The 25,624-nt window shown below is 44.4% G+C and overlaps 1 protein-coding gene across 2 annotated transcripts in view; it reads right to left on the reverse strand.

Annotated features, from left to right (window-relative positions):
• Positions 1 to 4,568: 4,568 nt before the first annotated feature.
• The window catches only part of NID1 (nidogen 1), a 107,364-nt gene continuing 86,308 nt past the window's right edge, over positions 4,569 to 25,624 (reverse strand). For both annotated transcript variants that reach the window (XM_011935734.1, XM_011935735.1), the window contains 8 exons: positions 22,163 to 22,390; positions 19,377 to 19,549; positions 13,760 to 13,886; positions 10,336 to 10,507; positions 9,225 to 9,382; positions 8,552 to 8,675; positions 7,716 to 7,828; positions 4,569 to 6,706 (listed from right to left, as the gene is read on the reverse strand). In XM_011935734.1, the coding sequence (XP_011791124.1) occupies positions 6,585 to 6,706; positions 7,716 to 7,828; positions 8,552 to 8,675; positions 9,225 to 9,382; positions 10,336 to 10,507; positions 13,760 to 13,886; positions 19,377 to 19,549; positions 22,163 to 22,390 (1,217 nt within the window). In that variant the 3' untranslated portion in view covers positions 4,569 to 6,584. The remainder of the gene's footprint in view (positions 6,707 to 7,715; positions 7,829 to 8,551; positions 8,676 to 9,224; positions 9,383 to 10,335; positions 10,508 to 13,759; positions 13,887 to 19,376; positions 19,550 to 22,162; positions 22,391 to 25,624) is intronic.

A 25,624-nucleotide genomic window follows, 5' to 3' on the forward strand; every position in this document is an offset into this window, starting at 1 on the left:
ACCTCACCTCCTTAACCGTCAGTTTCCTGACTTACTCAATGGGCACAAAAAATTCTATTGCATAAGGTTATCCTGAGTTAGTTTCCCATTTCCCATTTGCATCTAGCTAATAAAAGCCTCTTGCTGCCCTATCTCTTCTGAGCCTTCTCCCTTCTCTGATCCACTTAACAAAGTGGTTTGAAGCAATCATTTAGCACCACCTGTTATTACTATCTGCTTAGTGACTAGACGCCCGCTTACTTGCAAAGGCCCTGCATTTTCTGGAATTAACCTGCTATTCCGTGTTCTCCTCTTAGATTCACTCAGAACCTGGTCCATGAAGAGACGTATGCACTTTTGCATACACAGAATACACTCAGGAATACGTCTGTGTATTCCTACCTCGGTGTACGATGCTGAGCCCATGGCTGGGATCTCGTGTGATGAATGTCTGCAAATGTTTACTGAGTAAGGAGATGACTTGGGGAGGAAAAGTGCTGGGCTGTTTGGTGGAACTCTGAATTTAGACGAAGAGTCTTGACTATAATTGGGAAGTTCTTTTCGTAACAGGTTAGGCAACTGACCAATATGAAGAAAGCTCTTGAGTGGGACGATGGGAAGGCCTGAGCGTGGCTTCTTTTGGGGAAGTTATCTGGGTAGCCAGGCCTGGGACCCTCCCCGCGCTCCGCCCCCACTTCTCTTGCCCCAAAAACAGGCATTGCGAGGCTGTTACTGCCCTCACGTGGCCTCTTCTGGAACTGTCTTTGAGAAGACCCGCCCAGATTTAAACTGAATCAGTGGGGCTGGAGAGCACTCAGGCAGGCTTGTCATTTAAGCTCATCTGTCCCCACGTGAGCTTCTAGCTACCAGGAAGCCGCTCTTCCAGCCTGTTTTCAAGCCTTTTTGGCCCTTGGGCTGGGCAGTGACACTGTGGGGAGGGAACTTGAGAACCAGAACTGGGCAGTGACACTGCTGGGGAGGGCTCTGGGCCCCGTCTTTCTCACTTTCCAGAACTGTGGTCTTCAAATGTGTGGATAGAACACTCCCTAAAAGAATTTTTGCAAAGTCATGTTTTTCCCTGTTAAATCAAGTTTATCCTAAAGCTGCTTGTACACATTTTTAAGTTCAGCCTAAAGGTTTCTCTGTGCCTAGTGAACTATAACCTAAACGGAAGTGTAAACAGTCCTTCTCCCCCTTCACCCTCTCCTCTCCTGCTTTCTGTTTCTGCCTTATCTCTCTGACTCTTCTGCCTCCCTCCTTTGTTTTTAAGGGCCTGCCTGGATAACCCAGGATAATTTCCCTGTTTTAACGTCAGCTACTTAGTCATCTAAATTCCATCTGCAAAGTCCCTTCAGAGCAGTACTAAATTAGAATCTTGAAATCTTTAGAATTCAGCCAGCCACAACAAGGATCAGCATTTTGCCAACCAGGAGCATCCGAGTTTTTGTTTTTAATTACAGTGATTTTTAAAAACCAGCTTATTTATTTATTTGACGGGGTCTTGCTCTGTGGCCCAGGCTGGAGTGCAGCGGCATGATCACAGCTCACTCTAACCTCAAACTCCTGGGCTCAAGCAATCCTCCTGCCTCAGCCTCCCGAGTAGCTGGGACTACAGGCACTTGCCACCACACTCGGCTAATTTTTTAAAGTTTTTTGTAGAGATGGGGGGTCTCACCATATTACCCAGGCTGGTCTCCAATTACTGGCCTCAAGTTGTCCTCCTGCCTCAGCCTCCTGAAGTGCTGAGATTACAGATGTGAGCCACTGGGCCCACTCAAAACAGCTTTATTGAGATATAATTCACATGCTATGTAATTCACCCAAAGTGTACCTGCAGTGGTTTTGGGTATATGACATTATTAATTTTAAAAATTGTAAAATATGTATGTATCATGAAATTTGCCATGTTAATTTTTTTCTTTTTTTTTTTTTTTTGAGACAGAATCTTGCTTTGTTGCTAGGCTGGAGTACAGTGGCACAATCTCGGCTCACTGCAACTTCTGCCTCCCAGGTTCAAGCGATTCCTCTACCTCAGCCTCCCGAGTAGCTGGGACTACAGGCACGTGCCACCACACCCAGGTAATTGTTTACATTTTAGTAGAGATGAGGTTTCACCATGTTGGCCAGGATGGTCTTGATCTCCTGACCTTGTGGCCTCCCAAAGTGCTGGGATTACAGGTGTAAGCCATGACACCCGGTCATTAATAATTTTTAAGTGTACAAGTCACTGACATTTATTACATTCACAATATTGTGCAACCATCACCACTATTTCCAGTACTTTTCATTTTCCCAAATAAGAATTCTGTAGCCATTGCGCAGTAATTCTCCATTCCACCTCCCCATAGTCCCTGGTAACCTTTGATCTACTTTCAGTCTCCATGAATTGGTCCTTTCTAGATACCTCATATAAGTGGAAGCATATATATTGCTTGATAATTTGTGTCTGGCTTATTTCCCACAGCATAATGTCCTGAAGGTTCACCTGTGTTGTAGCATGTATGAGGATTTCATTTGTTAGGCTCAGTAATATTCCATTATATGTACATAACATATTTTGTTCATCCATTCATCTGTTGATGGACGCTTGCGTTGTTTCCATAACTTTTGGCTATAGTGAATGACATTGCAATGAACAGCAACACACAAGCATCTGTTCCAGCCCTTGTTTTCGATTGTTTTGGGTATGTTCCTAGGAGTGGAACTGCTGGATCATAGAGTAATTCTATATTCAACTTTTTGAGGAACCACCAAGCTGTCTTTTTTCATTCCCATCAGCAATGGACAAAGTTTCTAGGTTTCCACATGCTCTCCAGCACTTGCCTGGTTTTGTTTTTTTGTTTTTGATAAAAGCCATCCTAATGCTGTAAAGTGGCGGCAAACTGTGGTTTTTATTTGCATTTACCTAATGACTAATGATATTGAGCATCTTTTCATATGCTTATTGGCCATTTGTATATCTTCTTCATATAAATGTTTACTCACATCCTTTCCTCATTTTTAAATTGTTTTTGTTGTTGAAATGTAGTTATATTCTGAATATTAATTCCTTATCACATAGAGAATTTGCAAATATTTTCTCCCATTCCACGGGTTGTCTTTTTACTCTCTAGATAGTATCCTTTGATGCAAAAATGTTCATTTTGACGAAGTCCAGCTTACCTGTTTTTTTCTTTTGTTGCTGGTGCTTTTGATATCCTATCCAAGAAATGATTGACAAATGCAGGGTCATGAAAAGTTTTCCCTATATGCTAGCCCCTCAAGGATCAAAAGCAGCTATCAGTAATCAGAACCCACAACCTTGGTTTTTGGAAAATGGGGTCTTTATCGTCCAACCTGGCTCCAGCGAGCCACACTGAGAACCTGAGCTGCTGTCTCCACAACTGACTGCCCTGGGCTGAGCAAGGCAGGTGGTAGCCACACTAAGTGAAGAGCTGAACTTGACCAAAACTTGCCAGCCTCCTCATCAAGCTTTCTCCTGGGTGCGGCAAGTGTTCCCTAAGATCCCGAATTCCAAAATAGTTGCATCAGACAGCTCTTGCCAGTTCAATTGTTTTAATGGAGGGATAGATTCCTGGAGCTTCTTATCTCCACCATGGAGCTTGGTATCATCTTTGAGTAATCAGATTTTATAGCCAGAATAAAACACTAGCAGTCTTAGCCCTAACATATATAAGTTGTCTCTTTCAAGAAATTCACACTGGCAGGCTGTATATTGGCTCCATCGATGGTACCAATTCCCTTCTCTGCAGCAACTGAGCTCTGGACACCTCATTCCTGTAACTTCTGAGCTCCTTCACTCTGTCCAAGTCAGAGGCCATTCTCATCCCACCCAGGGGCCAGCATGAGTGGCATTGCCTATTGGTGGCAGCTTAGAACAGACCAGGGGTCTCACTCCATAGCCAGTGTCAGGAAAGCATCCTTCTTCCTTCCTGGAGGTAAAAAAAAGAATTAAAACACAGCTTATCTCCAGAGCTGAATCAGAAAACTTTTTCTATTGCCTGCTTGTAGAATATATTTTCTCAATGAAAACAGTATCAAAAAGAGTGGCTTGAAATCTATAATTTATTTTTTATTTTAGTTTTTACATTTTCGATATAGGGTCTCACTCTGTTGCCCAGGTTGGAGTGCAGTGGCACGATCATAGCTCACTGCAGTCTTGGCCTCCCAGATTCAAACAATCCTCCCACCTCAGCCTCCTGAGTATCTGGGACGACAGGTGTGTGCCACCATGCCCGGCTAATTTTTTTTTTTTTTTTTTTTTTATGTTTTGTAGAGATGGAATCTCCCTGTATTGCCCAAACTGGTCTCAAACTCCTGGCCTCAAGTGATCCACCCACCTTGGCCTCCCAAAGTGTTGGGATTACAGGTGTGAGACACTGCACCCAGCCTACTCATTTTTAAGTAAATTACAACCCTTAAGTTTTTCTGTGGTTGAGAAACATACTAGCTCTCATAATACTGAGATAAGAGTTTCTGGGTTCCACAGGTTTTGCAGATTATTAAGTGGTTGTCTGTCTATCGTGAATCAGCCTCCCAACATTAAATCTCTTCATTCAAAAAAGATAGAGGAAGATTTTCTTTTTAACAAAAAAAATTTATTTTCCACACTATTTGTACAGCTGTAAACTCAAGGAATCTTCCAATACTTGTACAAATCTGGGAGAACAGTTAATAAGCACCTTTAGTGGTTTCCACAGTTTAAGAATTTACCATTTAAAAATTTTAGAATAAATCTAATAAAATGAATAAAATAGTTTTAAAAATCATACAAAATTATGATGAACATTTGATATAGAGAGTTTAATATGAAATGATAAATACAAAAAGAAAGTGAGACTGATTTATGGAGTTGGGCTATGTAAAAGACCTACATGGTCCTTGAATCTTGTGATTCTTGGGGCTATATTTGCCTCTCAAGACAAACTCCAATTATTCAAGGAAAGACTTTATTTCAATTCAGGTTCCAATGTACTGCAGAAGCAAGTGAGGACAAAGTCAGGAGAAGGTCGGGTGGAGAGGCTGAGGGTACTGGGGTTTGAGGAAAGAGGAGAGACTTCCCTTCCCCAGAGTATCAGGCAAATTCTTCCATGTTCTCAAGTATAAGTGGTCTTTGGCAAAATGTACCATTTTCTTTTTGGAGTTACTTAAGAGTTTTACTTATTGCTGTTCTTAAATTCCTTCCCCTCCCACTTCCTCTTGGGCTTTTTTATTTCTCTTGTTGATCAGTCTCTTTTTTGTGATACTTTTCATTGAATCTTCTCGACTTCTTTATCCCATCCTTTACTGACTCAAACTCCTTATGCTGAACTTTTCCATCCAAAATTTCTATTGTTTTAGGACTCTGGGAAGCAGTTGATAAAAAGATAACACCAGCTACTGATATGGTCAGGAGATGTTTTCTAAACAAATTGTAGAAATATAAATATGAAATGTAGCAATGATCCTTTTAATTAGATCATTAAGCAATAAAGGATATGAACCGCTAGTATAAATATTCAATTTAGTCTTTCCGGATTGTGTTGTTAGATGAGAATACATCCAACAATGGCCACAGATCGAGGGAGAAACCAAGGAGGGGTGAGGTCATTGTTGAGTGTAAATTGGTTCTGTAGTGTGGAGGCCAGAGGTGAGGGACTGTGGTGGGAAATCATCTGGTGCCAGCCCCATCCTGTGCCTCAAATAGGTCTCCATGAAAAGGAGGGACATTGGTGCCAGCAGTGGGGCTGAAGACCAACACAGCAACAGAGACTAGAACCTTGGATGCAAGTATTTTGGGCAAAGAGGAATAATTAGTAATCTTTGGTACAATTTAAGGCACATCAAAACAATCCCCTATTCTCAAATATCTGACTACACCTTGAAATTCCTACCATTGGACATTCTTTTGATTTAAGCCTTTAACTAACAAATGCCAATATCCTACTGCTCAAATATTGACATTCTATCTGGGAGGGGCTGTTCATTATCATCCACCAAATGCCCATATATCTCTAGGACAGGGTAGGTTTTGATCAAAAAGCAGAGCATGAACTTTATAATGGCGGTCTTAGATAAGATGACGATGGTGAGGAACTGAGGAGTAAAAATATAGGACTACAATAAAGAAGAAACTCAGAGCACCAAAACAAAATATTAAGGAATGCTAATTCCCTCCCTAACTCCCAACTTTTCCTAGTCAGGCCCTGGCTCATATGTCTAGGAGCTGACAGGATGGTGGGTACCTCAAAGTGAGGCTGAGCTCATAAGGCCACAGGGAAGGGTGTAACTCAAATTTGGGAGGTTCTGTTCACCACTGAGGGCTAGTATTGGGAAAAGGTCCTAGGACACTGAGATGGGCATGTAATCCTCACTCAGGGATGTATAAGTCTGTCTGAGGGTTGGGGGAGGGGTGGAAGGTTCTGTCCTTGTGTGGGGGTGGAGACTTTTCTATTAGAGAAGTCCAGGGTGCATGTTTTGGGGAACAATGAGGGAAAAGTTGTTGGGGCTCAGGCTGGGCTGGGTCTGGGCCTAGTGGCCAGAGGACACTTTTCAATCCGGACCAAGTTGCTTCAAGTAGAGTGTTGCTGTGAAATACTTGGAAAGGAAATAAGGCACTCTTGTCTTCATTTCCGTTCGATACAGTCAACTCCCAGGGTGTTGTCAGGGCAACGGCAGGTCCTGCTCCCTGGGGTGGCCAAGCAGAGGTGGGTGCAGCCGCCATTATTCACTGAGCAGTAGTTATGGCCTGGAAAAGGCAGAAATCAGTTCAGCAGCCCTCTCTCTGACCTGACTCCATAGCCAGTTAAGACAGTGAGCTCCTTCTTGTGTGTGATCCCAATTTTGGTTTCCTTGAAGCCATGCTAGGAAGGCTTCAGGAGAGTGGGGACACTGTGCTAGGCAATCAGCTGAGCTGATCCATTGTTTGTTTTATCAGTATTAAACCAGACAGACACAAACACTGATTCCCAACTTGGGGGTTATGCAGATTTTCTACTAAGGCTATTAAACAGATCTCAGGGGAAGTTCTCCAGCTCTGATCATAACATGGAGTTGGAATTTTAAAGTGTGAAGTTCTTTTTATGTAGCTTGCACTCCCAGCTTCACACTGACAGGAGAAGATGAGTGAAGCTGAGAAGGAAAGTGGGTGAGGGGAGAGGCCTTCAAGAGGCAGCATAGCACAGACTCCAGGGCCAGGCTGCCTGGACTCGCCCCTGTGAGCTATGTGACTTGGAGCAAGTTGCTTCAGTTTGCTTATTTATGAAATGAACATAATAATAGTACCTACCTCACAGGGTTGCTATGAGGATTACATGAACTAATGAATACAAAATATTTAGAACTCTAAGTGAATTGATACATGTAAAGTTCATAGCTCATAGTAAGTGCCGCACATATGTTTGCAATTCTTATTATTAATTATTGTTATTGCTGTTAGGCCAAATGGATGGACTTTTAAAGCAGCAGAGATCCTAACATTGTAATATTCTAACCTGACTATTTGGAACTTGAAGACCCTATACTTTTATATCCAGCCCAAAACTCAATGCTTTTCCTCATCCTGACAACTTCATGACCTAATATTTTCTGTTTATTTAACTGGTCCACCTTCTAATGAAGACCCTGGATGCAAAGGACTGGATCTCTCTTATGGCATAATCAAGGCTACTAGTGGCCATACGGGTAGCAGCCAGAGTGTGGGCTCTAAGCCTCCAGGTGCCCCCAGTACCCCAACAGTAATAGCACAGGAGAGTTACCTTGGGGACACTGAGACAGGGCCGCGGTGATGCCATACAGCCGGGTCTGCTTGTGGGGTTGGAAAGCATCCGTCTCCTTGGAAATTGCAAGATCGAGAGCAACCACGGAATTCCTACAAAGTACCAAAGGGCCGAAGGTGAAAACACATCTGGCGGCTTGAACTTGTGTCTACAAGGCAGCCTCTGGCCATTTTAAGGATAAACTGGAGGCCATAAACAGACATGATGGGCTTGCTTCCTAGACATCCCTTCCTTCTCCTGGGGTGGGCCAAGCCTGCATTTCTCTGGCTTTTTACAAAAGAATAAAGACCAGCTAGGTCTTCCCTCCCACTCTAAATCCCAGGCAGGAAATGAGCTTTCTAGACAGACGCCTCTGGCCAGTTGTCTTCTTAGTTTAATCCCTCCTTTGGCAGGAAGGGGTGGTCAAGAAGAGGCCGTGGGAATATTGCAGTTTGACAACTATAATGAAGCAGGGACATGAAATGGACATGGAGCCCACTGGCCATGTGACCCTGGGCCAGCTCCTGGGGAAAGAGCAGGTGTGCTGAGGAAGTCCAGGTTTAAAGACTTGAAACCACACAGTCAGGAGCATCTGGATGATAAATGGCACCTCCTGTACCCTAGGGCCTTGTCCTCCCTCCTTCTTCATGCTCCTCTCTTGGCTCCTCACAACCAGAAGGATGAGGGAGAGGAGACATCCCTAGAGGGGACATTTCTGGAGGCTCAAAAGTCAAGCCAAGAGGCCAGATGGGAAGGGCCTGGCCTCCCAGAGACAGTGGGTAGAGGGACAGGCCCAAGCAGCCCCCACGCAGCCCCCACGGCTACAGTTGACGTACATCTTCCAGTCTGTGTAATACAGATTCTTCCCGTAGCTCGTCACAGCGAAAGGATACTGGAGCCCTTCGAGAACCTTGCGTCTGCTGGGCTGACTGGGGTTCAGGCATTCTGCCCGACTGGTGCCTGTGTGGAGTGGAAACAAGTCATTCATTGTTCACGCAAGAAATGGCCCCTTTGTGCTGAAAAAACAAGAATAATAAGGGCACGAGTGGGAGGAATTAAGCATTACAATGACAAATCCCAGAGAACACATGGGGCTTGCTCTTCCAAACTGGGAGTTGTCTCTTCCTCCTGTGTTGCTTCTGCTGGGGAGGCACGAGCCAGGGCAGAGTAATGTAAGTTGCGAATTGCATATCAGTATCAGGGTGACTCCAGGCTCTGTGCAGTGCCACTTACAACACGAGGGTGGCCAACTTTTTCTTAAAGCAATAGACAGTAAATTATTTCAGGTTTTGCAGGCCAAGAGGGAAAACCAAGGACAGTACACAGGTATCTATACAACTTTGTACCAGTATACATTTAATGTGCCAGTTCAAAATGTAAAACCCATTCATAGCTTCTGGGTTATATACAAACAGGTGGCTGGTTAGATGTGGCCTCAGGGCCCTAGTTTGCCCACCCCTGACTTAGGAGATTGAGACCCGCCCTGGACAGTGTCCAGCTTTCCATCACCTGCATCCACCCAGCAGAGCTGAGATGAGAACGCGTCAAAGGTCAGTCCATTGGGCAAGCCCAGGTCATCCTGCACCAGGATCCTCCGGTTCGTGCCATCCATGTAGGAAGTCTCAATCTTGGGGTTATCTCTGTTCCAGTCTGTCCAGTAAAGGTTCCTGGAGGAGGAAAAGCGGGGAAAGAGGAAAAGAAATAATAAGGATGCATGAGAAAAAGTTTATGAAAAGCACTTGAAAAGAATTACAATGAAGTGATTGGCAGACATGAAAACAGAACGCCTGAAAGGATCGAGAGGTGATAAAACACATTTCCTTTTGCAAGGACACTTGGATTTGGTTCCTCACTTCAATTTGGTGATTCTGTTACTAACAAATTTGGTTCCCTTTAACGTAACTGACATACTGTATTTCAATGAAGCTGTTAGCAAAAGAAAACAAAGTAAAAGGTTACAACTGGCATAAATACATGGAATTCCCTGTATGGGGCCCACATGGAGGAGAGCACAGCAGACCCAGGGGACCAGACTAGGGCAAGAAGCAGATGTTGGCAGGGATTGTGGTCAGAGCACCTGCTTTCAAGGAGGTGGCTGAGTGGCCACAAAACAAGAGATGTGGTCTCAAAGGGAAAGAATCAGTGTGGAGGAGCTAAGAGCCTGTTGTGTAAGAGGTAGACCTTGCAATGAGTAGGAAGAGAAAGCATGGATGTGCCGAAGAAACCCACAGGAAGGGGTCTCCAGGGTATTCAGGCTGGGTCTGCCCCAGAAAACAGCCTCAGGGGTCCATCTATGCTGCCCTGCTACTCTTCTGGAGTTGATATAACCTGAGTGTTGATCCACATTGAAGCCATATGGAAAATATCCAGTTCTGAGCATGCCAACTTGTAAAGTCTCTTAGCAAAAGATTTGAAAGTGGGACATGGTATCAAGTCCACACTGTAATACGTGTTCTGGCATTGTACCATGGATATCTACAAGTCACCAACCGCAGACTCTTTCGTCCTGTACTCATTGATTTCAGGAGAGCAATGCTGGAGTTAAAGCCTCACATCTGAGAATCTCTAAAGGGGCAGATGCAAATCAAAGAGATGCACACACATATTTACACAAAGATACCCTCTCACGGAATCCGTTACAATGCCTCTGGGATTCACCAGGTCGGTCTCAAAGAGTACCCGGCGCTGCGTGCCATCCAGCTTCGCCACTTCTATTCGATCCAGGTTAGAGTCTGTCCAGAAGATGTTGCGGCCAAGGTGATCAACAGCAATGCCTTCTGGACTTCCAAGATCTAGAGGTAAACACAGAGCTCCTCTGATTGGTTTGTTTTGTTCTGTTTTCTAAGCAGGTGAGATGAGGTTTTTCTGAATACTCAATGTTACTTCACATGGTGTCCAATCCCTGCACGTTGAGAAACCAGATGAGAATGTGAAATGCTTGTTGTTTATAAGATAAAGAACACTCAAAGTGACAAATTCAAAAATGCCATTTACTCACTCTGTGGATATCCGTCATGCAGCACACTGGGAACCAGGACAGTAACAATGGCTAAGCCGAGGCCCGGTTTTCCATGAGCCCACAGCCAACCACAGTTGAGAATGAGTTCCAGGTCCCATGGGAGCCTGGAGGAGGAACGCCAGCCTGGGGAGACCAGGGAGGGGTTCCTAGGGGAGGTGACATTGCTGGAAGCTGGCACCTGAAGGACCAATAGCAGTTTGTCAGACAAAGATCCTGGATGAGAGCTTTTTAGGCCGCGGGACTGGCACACAGGCATAAAGGAAGGCTGGACGGTGGCTTGAAGTGAACAGGATGTCATTATATGTGGTTGGAGACCATGAGGGTGGGGGAGTGATCAGAGATGAAGGTAGGATGACATGTTAATGAACTTAGAGCTTAGGCAGAGGGGAGGCAGTGGAAGATCTTAAGATGGGGAATGGTAGTTCTATCTTGTTCATTAATTATGGGGGATAAAGGTCATTTCACAGAAATAATACTTTCAAGAAACCATAGCTGTTATTACTTTCATACAAGTATAAGGGGTACAAAGAAGGGGTGTCAGTGATTACAAATAACACCCCAGTCTTTACTGGGTTATAGCAACTGATTTTCAAGCCAGGAGTTGCCACCAGGTAACATCAACCTTCCCTGCAAACCCTCAACACCCATCTGACTTTACTGGAAGCTCAAGATTGCATTGGTGTTTTATTATACAGTTTTTAAAAATTAATAATAGCAATTTGTGCTTTATTGATATCACTTAGGATATCTTTCCCTTCTACTGATTGAAGGAGTGAAGGTCACTTAGTATGACTGGAATATAAGCAGGAAGGAGAAGCGGCTACCCTACCTGAGGGATCTGGGCTATGAGGAAACCATTCCAATACTGTGTTCTTTTTTGTTTTGTTTTGTTTTGTTTTGAGACAGAGTCTCATTCTGTTGCCCAGGCTGAAGTGCAGTGGCACAATCTCGGCTCACTGCAAACCTCTACCTCCGGGGTTCAAATGATTCTTCTACCTCAGCCTCCCGAGTAGCTGGGATTACAGCCGTGCACCACCATGCCTGGCTAATTTTTGTATTTTTAGTAGAGACAGGGTTTCACCATGTTGGCCAGGCTGGTCTCAAACTCCTGACCTCAGGTGATCCACATTACAGAGTGAGCCACCGCGCCTAGCTCCAATACTGGGTTCTTTTGTCAATATACAAGCAAGGCAGACCCTCAGCCCCCTTTGCATTAGCCTTCGCCAGAGCCCTAATATGATGGTGACCTTGGATGCTGAACACATCAGAGCCCCCAGAAAGAAAGCCCAACAGAGGAAGTTCACTGAAAATTAGAAACCCCACGTAAACAAAGTCTTTATTATCTAAACCCAAAGTAGAGATTTATAAAGTATCAAAATATTTCCCATGTCCATAGACGAACAGGGACAGTGAGACTGACCTCCAAAGGTCCCTTCTGGCTTTCAGATAGAACCAGAATAAGTTATTCTAGAGTATATTTGGAACGAGCACATCCTGTGTGAGAGACAAGAGCCACTCAGATATACACAAAGAAAACAGAGGGGACAGGCTGCTCTGTGAGAGTATCTCTGCGAGGCACCTGGAGGAAGTTCCATGCATATCGTCTCCTTAGAACCAGCCCTGGTCCCGATCTCAAACCCAAAAGCAACCAATCCCCCTCTCTCTCAACTCAAAATACTTCTTTATGACCTACTCTTCCAAGGGAAAGGTCTGGAAAATCTTATCCTTCAATGTGCAGCTTGAGGAAGTATTCCTTACTGCTTACCTCAAAGATATGATACTTTTTAAAGATACTTGGTTGGGACTATAACTTAAGGAAAGAAAGAAAAACCCGGGATCCGGGCTGTTATGAAATAAGGAAGAAAAGAAAATGATACCTAACTGTCACTCTTACTCACTAGGCAAGCACCAACTGTACCATGCTAAGGAGATAACTGGAAGCTTCTTTCTCTCTTAAAAAAAAGAAAATTATTCCCAGTGATCTTTCTTCTACAAAGATGACATTTTGGTTTAATTCTGTGTTTTCACAGTAAGTAGGCTTTTGCTTGGAATGTTTCTTACTGTGCTTACAGCGTTCTTGGATGACTATGAGCTCCAAAAGCAACAGGAAATAGCAAACAATGACCTATTCCCCTCTTCCACTGGGTTTTAAAATGAAATCATAGATAATAACAAAAACATGTTTAACACAGAGAGATAGGCATTTTCAAACTGTTTTTCACTAAACCAAAGTGTGAAAACTAGAAGACATGATTTAAATAGCCTGTTGGCTTTCAGAAAAGGATTCAGGGCCTATGTCCAAAGCCAGACATAGTTAATTCAACCTCAGCTTCATTCCTGCTGCATCATCTCTACTGAAGGCAACAAAGAAGGGAAAAAAATGCTTCAGGAGTTATTCCACGGGCACAGGAAATCGTCTAGAATATCAATTGTTAGGGAAACATTCCATTGAAAATAGAAAAAACTACATTCAATGCCAAGTAAAAAGAAATACAAAATGAGGCTGCTCTATTTTAAAGATGTATCTTTGATGTGAATATTTTGCAGAGAATGCAAGATGACTCCACAGAACAAATATCATCAGCATGACAATGTCATATGAGCAAAAATATTCCCAAGTCAGTTGATGAGTCACTGAATCAAGCAACGTGTGATACTTGACCATTTCAGCACAGTGGAATTTTTAGAGGTCCTTGGATTTTTGTTGTAATGGTCTTTGAACTAGATAAATCATACCCATGTAAAATAGTCTCGATTTGTTGAATGTAAGCATGAAAAACAATGCACAGAGTCGTTGGTTGAAATTGGCATCCTTAATGAGGAATTTGCTCAGTTGAGGAATTGAGGTTGAACACTGAAAAGCAGGTTGTGCCTAAACTTTATGTACTTTATCACAGTAATGCAACAACAGACTGAGAAATGTCTGTGAAAGTTCAGCTTCATTTGCTGTTCTTCTCTGGCATACGTGGCCACTGGGCTGCTAGAAGCAAAACCAAAAAGGAAAAATGATATTTGCTTTGCTTACCTTGCCTAACGATGGTGGTTGGCTCTCCGCCATGCAGACTGGCTCTCCCGATGGAAGGCTCAGTGATGTCCGTCCAGTAAACCATCTTGTCTACACAGTCAAAGGCCAGTCCAATGATGACTTTAGCCTGGAAGTGAAGACCAGTGGTTAGAATGGTCCATCTACAAGCATCTGATAGTGAGAATCTTTTTGCATGCCTACAGGCATTTGGATATCTTTTTTTATGAAGTGTCAAGTGTTTTGTCCATTTAAACATTTTTATCATTGAGTTGTAGGAGTTGTTCATATATTTCAGATAAAACTCTTGTCATATACATATATATGTACATCTATATGTGTAGGAATTTGTGTGTGTGTGTGTGTGTGTGTGTGTGTATACATGCATAAATATGTATTTTTTGAGACAGGGTCTCTGTTGCCCAGGCTGGAGTGTAGTGGCGTGATTACTGCTCACTGCAGCCTCAACCTCCTGAACTCAAGTGATCCTCGCCCTCAGTCTCTCGAGTAGCTGGGACTACAGGCATGTGCCACCATGCCTAGCTAATTTCTTAAATTTTTTTGTAGCAACAGGGTCTCACTGTCTTGCCTACTCTGGTCTCAAACTCCTGGCTCAAGCAAGCCATCTGACTCAGCCTCCCAAAGTGCTGGGATTACTGGCACCAGCCATTGCACCCACCTATTATTTCTTCTCAGTTTGTAGTTTGCTCTTTCATTTTCTTAATAGTGTTTGGAAGAGCAAAAGTTTTTAATGTTTAGTAAGTCTAATTTATTATTTTTTTCTTTTATGGCTAATGCTTTTTGAATACTAAGAAATCTTTGCCTACTTGAAGGTGACAAAGAAAAAGAAATAAAAGGCATACATACTGAAGAAGTAAAATTACTCTATTCTAAGATAATATGGTTATTTATGTAGAAAGTCATGCGGAATCTAAAAAACTACTATAACCAATAAGTGAATCTAGCAAGGGTGCAAGATACAAAGTCGATACAAAATTGTTTTTCTATATACTAGCAAAATATAGAAAATAAACCTTAATAATTGTGACAGCATCAAAAAAACAGAAAATATGTAAGGATAAACATTTTTAAATATGCAAGATTCCACACTGAATACTATACAATATTGCAGCATGAAACTATAAAAGATCCAAATAAATGAAGGGATAGATAAGGTTAAATGTAAACAATTTACATTTAAATTGTAGCTGGGACTACAGACATGTGGCACCACACCTAGTTAATTTTTCTATTTTTTGTAGAGATAAAGTCTCACTATGTTGCCCAGGCTGGTCTCGAACTCCTGAGCTCAACGGATCCACCTGCCTGGGCCTCCCAAAGTCCTGAGATTACAGACGTAAGCCAGTGTGCCCAGACAATGCTGTGCACTTTTAAGATATTCACTCTCTTAAACCGTCGCAACCAAATGCTCAGGCCCCAACTATGGGTACCTCCTTCACAGCATCCCAGGCCCATCAACTTCTCTGGCCTTCCGTGGTACTAAGGAAAGAGAACATTTCCTTCAGCAAACATGCTCATCAACTTCTCTGGCCCTCCACAGCATTAAGGAAAGAAAACATTTCCTTCAGCAAACATGCCCAGAGTCCTTTTCCACACATTGGCTCTTACAAAAGTGAGACAGAAAAGGACCAGAGGAAGCGAAGTTGAGTAACGTTTTACATGTGATTTGAGTTTCATGAAAACCTACTGGGCTATATTTCGGTTTGAAAAGCCACTGACAGTTAGCTCTGAGTAAGCCAGCCTCTCCTCAGAAGAGGCAAATCAATTACCTGCCAGTAACTCATTAACGAGTATTTATTAGGTGCTCATTATGTATGATGAACTATGGTGATATTTAGACAAGACTCCAACCTAGAAAGAACACTGAATTACTTAAATTATTTAAAGCAACCAGCTCAAAACAAGTCATCTGCCCACAGGTTGATTTGGCAAAGCCTTGTCGAGATCTGTTGCAAATTAAAATATTTTAAAACTATAGGCATTCATACTTCTGTAAAATTTAGCCATTGGGAGAAACCAGGTGAAAGGTACACAGGACCTCTCTGTATACCTTTCCAACTTCCTGTGGCTCTGATTACTTCAAAATAAAAACTCAAAAACAAAACAGAAGCACAGACTTTTCCCTTGATCAGACAGTGAGGAGTTCCTTTCTTTGGATGCTGCCCATGAGAAGCTCAGGAAGAAGCTGCCGGGCTGTATGATCTCAGCATGTAGTGAGGTTTGATTCTGTCAATAGCCTGGAAACACTGAATTGTTCAGTTACAAGAAACACTGGGAGTGGGTGCTTGGTTATGGTCACAATACTAGGCATTACAAAGCCAGGGAAGGACTCAGCAGGGAAGGTCTCAGGAACAAGGAAGTGGTGGACCAGGATGATCTTTTACTGGGAAAATCAGGGGGATGAGCACATACTTCCTCCTCAAGGGATCAAGTCAAAAAGGACAGTGACCCTTACCTCACACCACATACAAAAATTAACTCAAAATGAATCAAAGACCTAAATGTAAGAGCAAACTTATAAAACTCTTAGACGAAAACCAGGGGGAAAGCCTCATGACATTGGATTTGGCAACAATTTCTTGGATATGATACCAAAAGCACAGGCAATAAAAGAAAAAATAGGTCAATTGGAGTACATGAAAATTAAAAATTTCTGTGCATCATAGGACACAATCAAGAGACTGAAAAGACAACCATGGAATGTAAGAAAATATTGCAAATCATGTATCTTTTAAAGAGTTAATATCCAGACTATATAAAGAATTCCCACAACTCAACAACAAAAGAACAAATCAAAAAACAGACAAAAGGATTTAAGTAGACATTTCTCCAAAGAAGATATACAAGTGGCCATTAAGTACGTGAAAAGATGTTCAATGTTATAAATTATTAGGAAAATGCAAATCAAAACCACTTCATACCCGTTACAATGGCTATCATTAAAAAACAAAAACAGCTAACAAGTTTTGGTAAGGATATGGAGGAATTTAAACCCTTGTGCTCTGCTGGTGGGTATGTAAAATGGTACAACCACTGTGGAAAACAGTATGGTTGTTCCTCAAAAAATTAAATATAGAATTACCGTATGATCCAGCAATTCCACTTTGGTATATATATCGAAAAGAAGTTAAAGCAGGGACTTGAACAGATATTTGTATACCTGTGTTCATAGCAACATTATTTGCAAAAGCCAGAAGGTGAAAGCAACTGCTGATAGATGAACAAATAAACAAAATATGGCAGATCCATACAATGGGATGTTTTTCAGTCTTAAAAAAGAAAGAAATTCTGACACATGCTACAGTATGGATGAACCTGAGGACATCGTGCCAAGTGAAATATGCCAGACACAAATGACAAATACTGTATGATTCTGCTTCTAGGAGATACCCAGAAAAGTCAAATGTATAGGGACAGTAAGTAGAATGGTGGCTGCCAGGGGCTAGGACATGGGTGGAGGGAGAATGGGAGGTATTGTTTAATAGCTTCAGTTTGGGATGATGAGAAAGTTCTGCAGATGAATGGAGGTGATAGTTACATAACATTGTTTATATACTTAATACCACTTTAAACAGTTTTCCAAAAGATGGTGAATGTTTATTCTGTTATTTCAGCATTCCCCCTTCCACCTATCCCACTTAAATAATTGTCTGGGTTTTTGTTTTGTTTTGTTTTTTTTGTTTTTTGTTTTTTTTTTGAGACAAGAATCTCGTTCTGTCACCCAGGACCTCAGCTCACTGCAACCTCTGCCTCCCAGGTTCAAGCAATTCTTGTGCCTCAGCCTCCCAAGTAGCTGGAATTACAGGCATGCACCACCATGCCCAGGTAATTTTTGTATTTTTAGTAGAGATGGGGTTTCTCCCTGTTGCCCAGGCTGTAAATTATCTGCTTTTTATTGCCTCACATGACATTTAGCCTCTCCCCTTGGTCTTGGGAAAGAATGTCTTTCACAGGGAATTTAACCCATTCCTATTACCTGAGAGCATGTGCTGGAGATGGAAATGACACAGATGATCTTCAAGGGGTTTACATGTTCAGCAAGGCAATAGATGAATACAATGATCATGTATGCATTTGTTTGGCAAATATTTTTTTGAGTGCTTCCTATATGCCAAGCACAGTTTTGAGTTTAGAAATACTACATGAAACCAACACCTCCATGAAAGAAATGAACAGTTCCTCTCTTGTGGTGCTGATATTTTAATAGAAAGATACATGTCAGATACACAACACAAATATGGGTATTTAATGCATCACATAGTGCCAAGAGGTCTGATGAAACACAAAGCAGCATAAAGAGCTAGAGAGCAGTAGTGGCTGCTGTCTGGACAGGGGGATCAGGACAGGCCTCTCTGAGAGATGATGCTTTGGCAGAAATTTGCATGAAGTAAGGCAGTGAACTGTGCAATTGTCAGGCAGAGAGAACTGCAAGTGCAAAAGCCCTGAGACAGAAATGTGCCTGCTGCGTTCAAAGACCAGCCAGGGGGCCAGAGGGTTGAAGTCAGTGAGTGAGGTGAGAGTGGTAGGGAACAGGGTGGGAGAGAGAGCAAGAGGCCAGATCCTATACGGCTTTGAGGGCCATGCAAAGGACTGGATTTTATTCTGAGTGAAGAGGGAACCCATCTGAGGGCTTTGTGCAGGAAAAGGACATGAATCTCATAAAGACTTCTTTGCAAGAGGCTTTTGAAAAGTATTTTTATTTTGGATACTTTCTTGCTGATGTTTCCTCCCTGGTCCCAAAGAAGGGATGTGGCTGTGTGTGGCATCTATGAAGTGGAGATCAATTCAGGAAGAGTAAATAGAAAAAGAAGAAAACACAATGGGTAGAGAAAGGAGGAAGAGAAGAAAAACTGGAAGCTGGGCCTGTGGCAGACAAGATGGCTCAAGTAGCATCTTTACCAAGAATTTTCAAGCAGACTTTGTGCCCCCAGTGAGGAATGATAGGGCTTTTTGTGGGACTTTCTTTTACAAGCGCCAATGATCTCAGACCCTCCCTCTCCTTCACTCCTCATGGGACCCTCATAGCCCCTTCCCAATGCTCCAGCAACTCTGACTCAGCCTTGTAGTGGAAGCCTGCAGGTCTCAGGTTTGGTTTCTTGGCAAGAGTCAGGATCAGATAAAACAGAATGACTTTTCTGAATTGCCCAACCTCTATCTAATGGGAAAAGAAGTCCCTAAATCACAAAATGCATCTTGAAGCTTTGAAAGCCTCTAAAAACTCCAATGCTTGTTGCTACCTCAGGGCAGATATGAGGCTCTCGAGTTGTGCAGCTGCTGAAAGATGAATCACCATGAATTTGGCAGGAATGGAAAGATCAAGCCAGCAGATGCACACGAACAAGGTACAAAATTAGCATGAAGCCACCACCAAGGCGTAGCTCTGGAAGGCCTTCCCACATCTGTGCCCATCTTACTGTGAGCCTCATGGGCAGCTCAGCAATACAGTGGCCCCATCTAGAGACGGTCACCTGGGCCCACATGGAATGAGCACCCGTAGTTCCAGGGGTTGAGCCTGGGGTTCTGGTCTGACCTCGTCCTGCTTGTTTCTCCAGGTCACTGAAGCAGGAGCTGTCACCAGGTGCAAAGAGCCAGCACTCACCGGGACATGAAGGAATGCCTTTGCTTCTGTCTTCCTCATGGTATTTCCCTCCAGGGGCAGGCGCTCAATCTTCCCGGTCTGGGCGAAGAGTAAATGGGTCCCGGGGGGCAAGGGGATCACGGCGGTAGGCACTGCGGGTCCTTGGTGAATCGGGGGAGCCACTGTACTCAGGCCTGCATGGCAGAGGGGGTCAGTGAGCGAGGCCCGTGTACACCAGAAACCCACAAATGCACACACACCCCCACACACATACGCAAGCATGCACACACATACACACACCCACACATCAGGTCACATCACCTTCATGGCACCACAAACTGCCACAGCCACACATTGCCCATTTGATAGCTGAAAGCACCAGAAGAAAGCCCTCAGTCAAAGGGCACTGATGAAGAAGGTAATACAGAGCGTTAAAGATCACGTGAAAAAAAAGGTCTGGCCTCCCTCTTTTTTTTTTTTTTTTTTTTTTTTTTAATGGAGTCTTGCTCTGTCACCCAGGCTGGAGTGCAGGGGTGTGATCTCGGCTCACTGCAACCTCTGCCTGCCTGATTCAAGCGATTCTTGTGCCTCAGCCTCCTGAGTAGCTGGGATTACAGCCATGCACCACCATACCCAGTTAATTTTTGTATTTTTAGTAGAGACAGGGTTTCACCATGTTGGCCAGGCTGGTCTCAAACTCCTAATCTCAAGTGATCTGCCCACCTGGGTCTCCCAAAGTGCTGGGATTACAGGTGTGAGCCACCGTGCCCGGCCGGCCTCCCTCATAATAGAAAAGCTTGGCTACTTATGCTCTGCTTTGGGCACTGGTGCTAGAGGAGTGAAGCAAGTAAGAGCAGCACCAGCAGCACCGGCAGCACCAGTGATAGCACAACAGCAAAAACAGCATCCCTGAACTCCCTGCCCACAGGGAGCCATGCTCTAGTGCAAGCTATTGAGCTTTTTCATGCTGGAGGAGCCTATCAGAATGAGCTTGCCCCATGCAGTGCACTCTGTCCCGGTGCCACAGGGATGGACAGACTGGCGCCTGACAAGCAAGAGCATGACGTCTACGGGCTTTCAAGAACAAAATCATGGCCAGGGGCTCCTTTTCCCTCAGAGTCAGGCTTGCCTTTTCATCTGCTGACCTCAAACCCGGGCTGGCTCCTTGAGTCACTTGATAAGACAATGTCCCAGGAGGGACACACAGCCGTGCTGCAGAGTAAGGAGGGCTAAGAGGGCTGATCGGGAGTCTGGAGACCTGAGCCCTGTCCTGGCCCCGCCCACTCACTCGCTGTGTGCACAGGGCATGCATCTTCCAGGGCCTGGTCTCCTGCTCTCTACAGTGAGAGCTGGACAAGGTTGTCCCCAAGGTCACTTTCTCTTGTCTGTCTTGCCTATTACACCCAATCGGTGACATAAACCAATCTGGTTGACCTCTTTCATATCTCTGAAATCCATCCGTTTCTCACCTGGATTCATCATCAGTGCAACAGCCTTCACCTCCCCCCTGCCAGGGACTGTCATGCCTGCCTCTCAGCTTCTACCCCCAGCCAGTGATATTCTAAACCTAAACCCTGCTTCACATGGGCACCTGCTCTAAACCCATCCCAGGCTCCTCGTTGACCTCATGACCAATACGCAGGCTCAGAAACGTGGTTCACATGGTGTTGCTTCTGGAAAGCTTCACCCGTGAGTTCACCGCCTCACACAAGCCAGGATTCTTCCTCGGTTCCCTGGTCGCTGTCCACCCTCTCCTAAAGCTCATCGCCCTGCACTGTTCCTGTTTATTCACATCCTTTCCGCTTCTTGGGCGCCCAGTACCGTGACTTTCCTCTGGATATCCTAGCACCCACCACAGCACTGGCCCCTCAGTGAATGTTGGCTGTGTGAATGAGTGAAGTTTCTGAGTAATTGTTTTACTGTTTCTTAGCAGCTCTGGGGAAATATTTGATAGGAGATCAATCTATGATTTTTAGCTAAATTGTGAGTGGAGATTCAAAGATTCATTATATTGGCTTTTGATAATTTGTGACAATAACCAGTTTCTACATTTGCAACAGAAGCAGAATTTTAGAGCTGGGAATCACTCTCAGGGTTATTTTGCCTCATGTCTTAGGTTGAGACTGAGGACGCTGAGGCTAGGGAAGGTGTCTGTCCAGAGTCACACAGCTACCAGGCTGGGCCTCACACAGGGCCCCTGGCCCCTAGGACAGCAACTTTCCACTGCCTCCGGTGATGGTCTTAAAACCAGCTCACGCAGAAAGCTTTGTGGCTGTTTGCTCCTTGGATTGAAAAATCAACCCAAGTAACTAAAGGCCCTAGGGCACGACTGAAGGAGGCAAGGGTTGCAAGGGTCTGAACAGGTCCCACTGCCTAGGACACAGAGCCCTGGGGAAGGGTTCAGGTTGGTCCCCACCATCCTTGCCATATCCCAGTGCAGGAACATTCCACCTCCAGCCTCCCTCCGCAAAGAGTTCTTCTGGGAGGCCCGGAGCACACACAGCCTCTGCTACCATTAAGGGTACTGCTGTGGCAGGCCCCACTGGGTATTTACACCCTACACGTGTGTGTGTGTGGGATGGGGAAAGAGAAAGAAGAGGGTAAGAGGCCAGAGACGGTGAGGAGGAGAAGCAGCATGGGGAGGAGCGGGGTGAGAGGGAAGAGGGGTGCAGAGGGAGGGGGTGGGGCTGGAGCCCGTGGAACAGTTCAAGCTTTAGCGCAGCAGGAGAGCCAAGTGCGTGTTCAGCAATTCCGGTCCCCGAGGTCCTTCTCAGGCACACGCCCAAGCACAGCCTGCACCCACTTACACGGGGGCGTCATCCCGGGCCTGGTCCTGGTGCCCTCCACCTCGCGGCCATCGCCATCCACGCACCAGCAGTAGCCGGTGCTGCCGTGGCACTGGGTGGGCGCATAGTGCCCGTGCGCATCGCACTCAGGAACGAACAGCCCTGGAGGAATGGGTCGCTGTGGGTCCGCCGCCCCCGCTGCCCCGAGAATGTGTTCTCGCTCATGCTGGCACCGGGTCTTCTCCACCTCTATCAGAGAAACAGACAACGAGAAAGCTGTCAGGTGCGTTATCCGTCAGTGCTCCCTGGCGGGGCTGCAGGAGACCCCGCAGCTCGCTCAGAACCACGAGGGCTGCCTGTGTATCACTGGGTTTTGTTTCATCAGTTTTTCAAAATGCAAAAACATCATTATGATTGAATAGGCTTAACTGTCAACAAAATTATATTTACATCTGCTTCTTACTCCTAGGTAGTTCCTTTTAAAACATTTTTTTTTTAAATTGAGGCAAAAAGAATTGAAGCAAATTGATAGAGCATAAAGTGAACCTTCTTTGGTTTTTTTGAGATAGAGTTTCTCTCCTGTTACCCAGGCTGGAGTGCAGCGGCACGATCTCTGCTCACTCAAACCTCCACCTCCCGGGTTCGAGTGATTCTCCTGCCTCAGCCTCCTGAGTAGCTGGGATTACAGGCGCCTGCCACCACGCCCAGCTAATTTTGTATTATTAGTAGAGACAGGGTTTCACCATGTTGCCAGGCTGGTCTTGAACTCCTGATCTCAGGTGATCCGCCCGCCTCAGCCTCCCAAAGTGCTGGGATTACAGGCATGAGCCACTGCACCCTGCTGAGTAAACCATTTTTAAGTAAACAATTCAATGGTATTTAGTGCATTCACCATGCTGAGTAACCACCAACCTCTACCTAGTTCTGAAACATTTTCATCACCCCAAAAGGAAGCCGATATGCATTAAGCAGTTGATCTCTGTTTCCCCCTTCTTCCCATCCCCTGGCAGCCATCAATCTACAGTCTGTCTCTGCAGATTTACCTATCCTGGGTATTTCGTATACACAGAATCATACAATATGTGACATTTGTATCTGGCGTCTTTCACTTAGCAGAATGTTCTCAAGCTTTATCCAAGTGGTAGCATGTATTAGAACCTGCTTCATATTCATGGCTGAATAATATTGCATTGTAGGGACAGCTCATATTTTGCTTACCCAGTGATGAACATCACTGGGTTTTATTTTAAGAAATTTTTTTGTTCTGTTTTTTCTAAATGTGTCATTTTTATCATCTCAAGTTTCTTTTTTTTCTTTTTCTTTTTCTTTTTTTTTGCGACGGAGTCTCGCTCTGTTGCCCAGGCTGGAGTGCGTGGCGTGATCTCGACTCACTGCAACCTATGCCTCCCAGGTTCAAGCGATTCTCCTGCCCTAGACTCCTGCATAGCTGGGATTACAGGCAAGCGCCACCATATCTGGCTGATTTTTATATTTTTAGTAGAGACGGGGTTTCACCATGTTGGCCATGCTGGCATCTCAAGCTTCTTGATAACCGACAAGTCAAGGCCAAAGATTTCAGGGACCAGATACCACCAAGTGCGTTTACCAACACTTGTATGTTTTCCTTTATTTATGTCCCGCTTTTTGGCATGAAAATTGACCTCTGAACTGTACAACTCAGATCTTAAGACAGGGAAATACAGTGAACACTCCATATCCATGGGTTCCACATTTGTGGATTCAACCAACCACAGATCGAAAATATTTGGAAAAATAAAAAGGATGGTTGCATTTGTACTGAACATGAACAGATTTCTTTTTTGTCATCATTTCCTAAACAATACAATATAACAAATTCTTACAGGGCATTCACATTGTATTAGAAATTATAAATAATCTAGAGATGATTTAAAGTATATGGGAGGGTGTACATAGGTTATATGCAAATACTACACTATTTTATATCAGGGACTTGAGTGCCTGTGGATTTGTATCTTCAGGAACCAATGCCCCGTGGATACTGAGGGACAGCTGTACTTCTGAAGCTGTGGAATTGCTAATAAGCAGCTGTGGCCTGGAATAAACAACTTCCAAGTCATAGTGCGTTCCACACTGGTTAGAGTTCAGTCACCAGTCCAGAGTTGTAACCTCTGCAGTATTGACCACACAAAGCAACGTCCAGACACTGGCAGGAGGTACCCATTCTCCACATCATTGACTGCTAAGAGCTGTACTTCATCCATGTCTTGTTGCCTCTCCCTCCCAGGCCTTTCCACGTGATATTCTTTTTGTGACTCTCCTTCTTCCTGTCTGGTGAATCCTTCAGAAATCAGCTTAGGCACTTAACTCCCTTCAGGAAGCCTGTTCAACTCCCCGAGGCTGAGTCCAATCCCCTCTATGACCTCCCAGGGTGATCTGGGCTTGCCCACACCATACCTGTATCTCACTGACTCTAAGGAGCTGTGCCTTGTCCATCTCCCTGACAAAAATCTCCTTAACATTTAGTCAAGAAGCATCTACTTGGTCAGGCACAGTGGCTCACACCTGTAATTCTAGCACCTTGGGAGGCCAAGGAGAGAGGACCACTTGAGCCCAGGAGTTCAAGACTAACCTGAGCAACACAGCAAGACCCATCTCTACAAAAAATAAAAAACTTATCTGGGTGTGGTGGCATGCACCTGTGGTCCCAACTACCTGGGAGGGTGAGGCAGGAGGATCTGTAGAGCTCAGGAGTTTGAGGCTGCAATGGGCCATGTTCATGCCACTACACTCCAGCCTGGGTGACAGAGCAAGACCCTGTCTCCCAAAAAACAAAACAAAAACTCAAAAAACCAAGAAGTGCCTACTTGACTGTGCTGGGGGAATGCACACAGGAATAAGCCATAGCACCTGCCTTCAGGGAGCTCACAGTCTGGAGGGAAGTCAACAACTGAACACACATTTGCAATTCAGTGACTGGCTGCCTTGACAGAGGAGACCAGGAGACAGCAGATACACAGAAGAGATCGTCCACAAGGCATGGAGAGCCAAGGAATGCCTGGGTGCTTTTTCTTTAAATATATAATTTGTATTTCTCCTTTTAATTCTGTCCATTTTCATTCCATGGTTTTTTTGTTTTGTTTTGTTTTTGTTGTTTTTATTTTCCTTTTTTGAGACAGGATTTCACTCTGTCACCCAGGCTGGAGTGTGGTAGTATAATCTCAGCTTATTGCAACCTTCACCTCCCAGGCTCAAGCAATCCTCCCACCTCAGTCTCCCGAATAGGTGGAACTACAGGCATGTATCACCACACTTGGCTAATTTTTCGTAATTTTAGTAGAGATGGGGTCTCACTAGATTGCCCAGACTGGTCTCGAACTACTGAGCTCAAGTGATCCACCCCTCTTGACCTCCCAAAGTACTGGGATTACAGGTGTGAGCCACCACACCTGGCCACTTTATGTATTTTTTTTAAGTGGCAGGGTCTTGCTATGTTGCCCAGGC

Source organism: Colobus angolensis, unplaced genomic scaffold (assembly GCF_000951035.1).
Source record: "Colobus angolensis palliatus isolate OR3802 unplaced genomic scaffold, Cang.pa_1.0 Scaffold148, whole genome shotgun sequence".
Lineage (NCBI taxonomy): Eukaryota > Metazoa > Chordata > Mammalia > Primates > Cercopithecidae > Colobus > Colobus angolensis.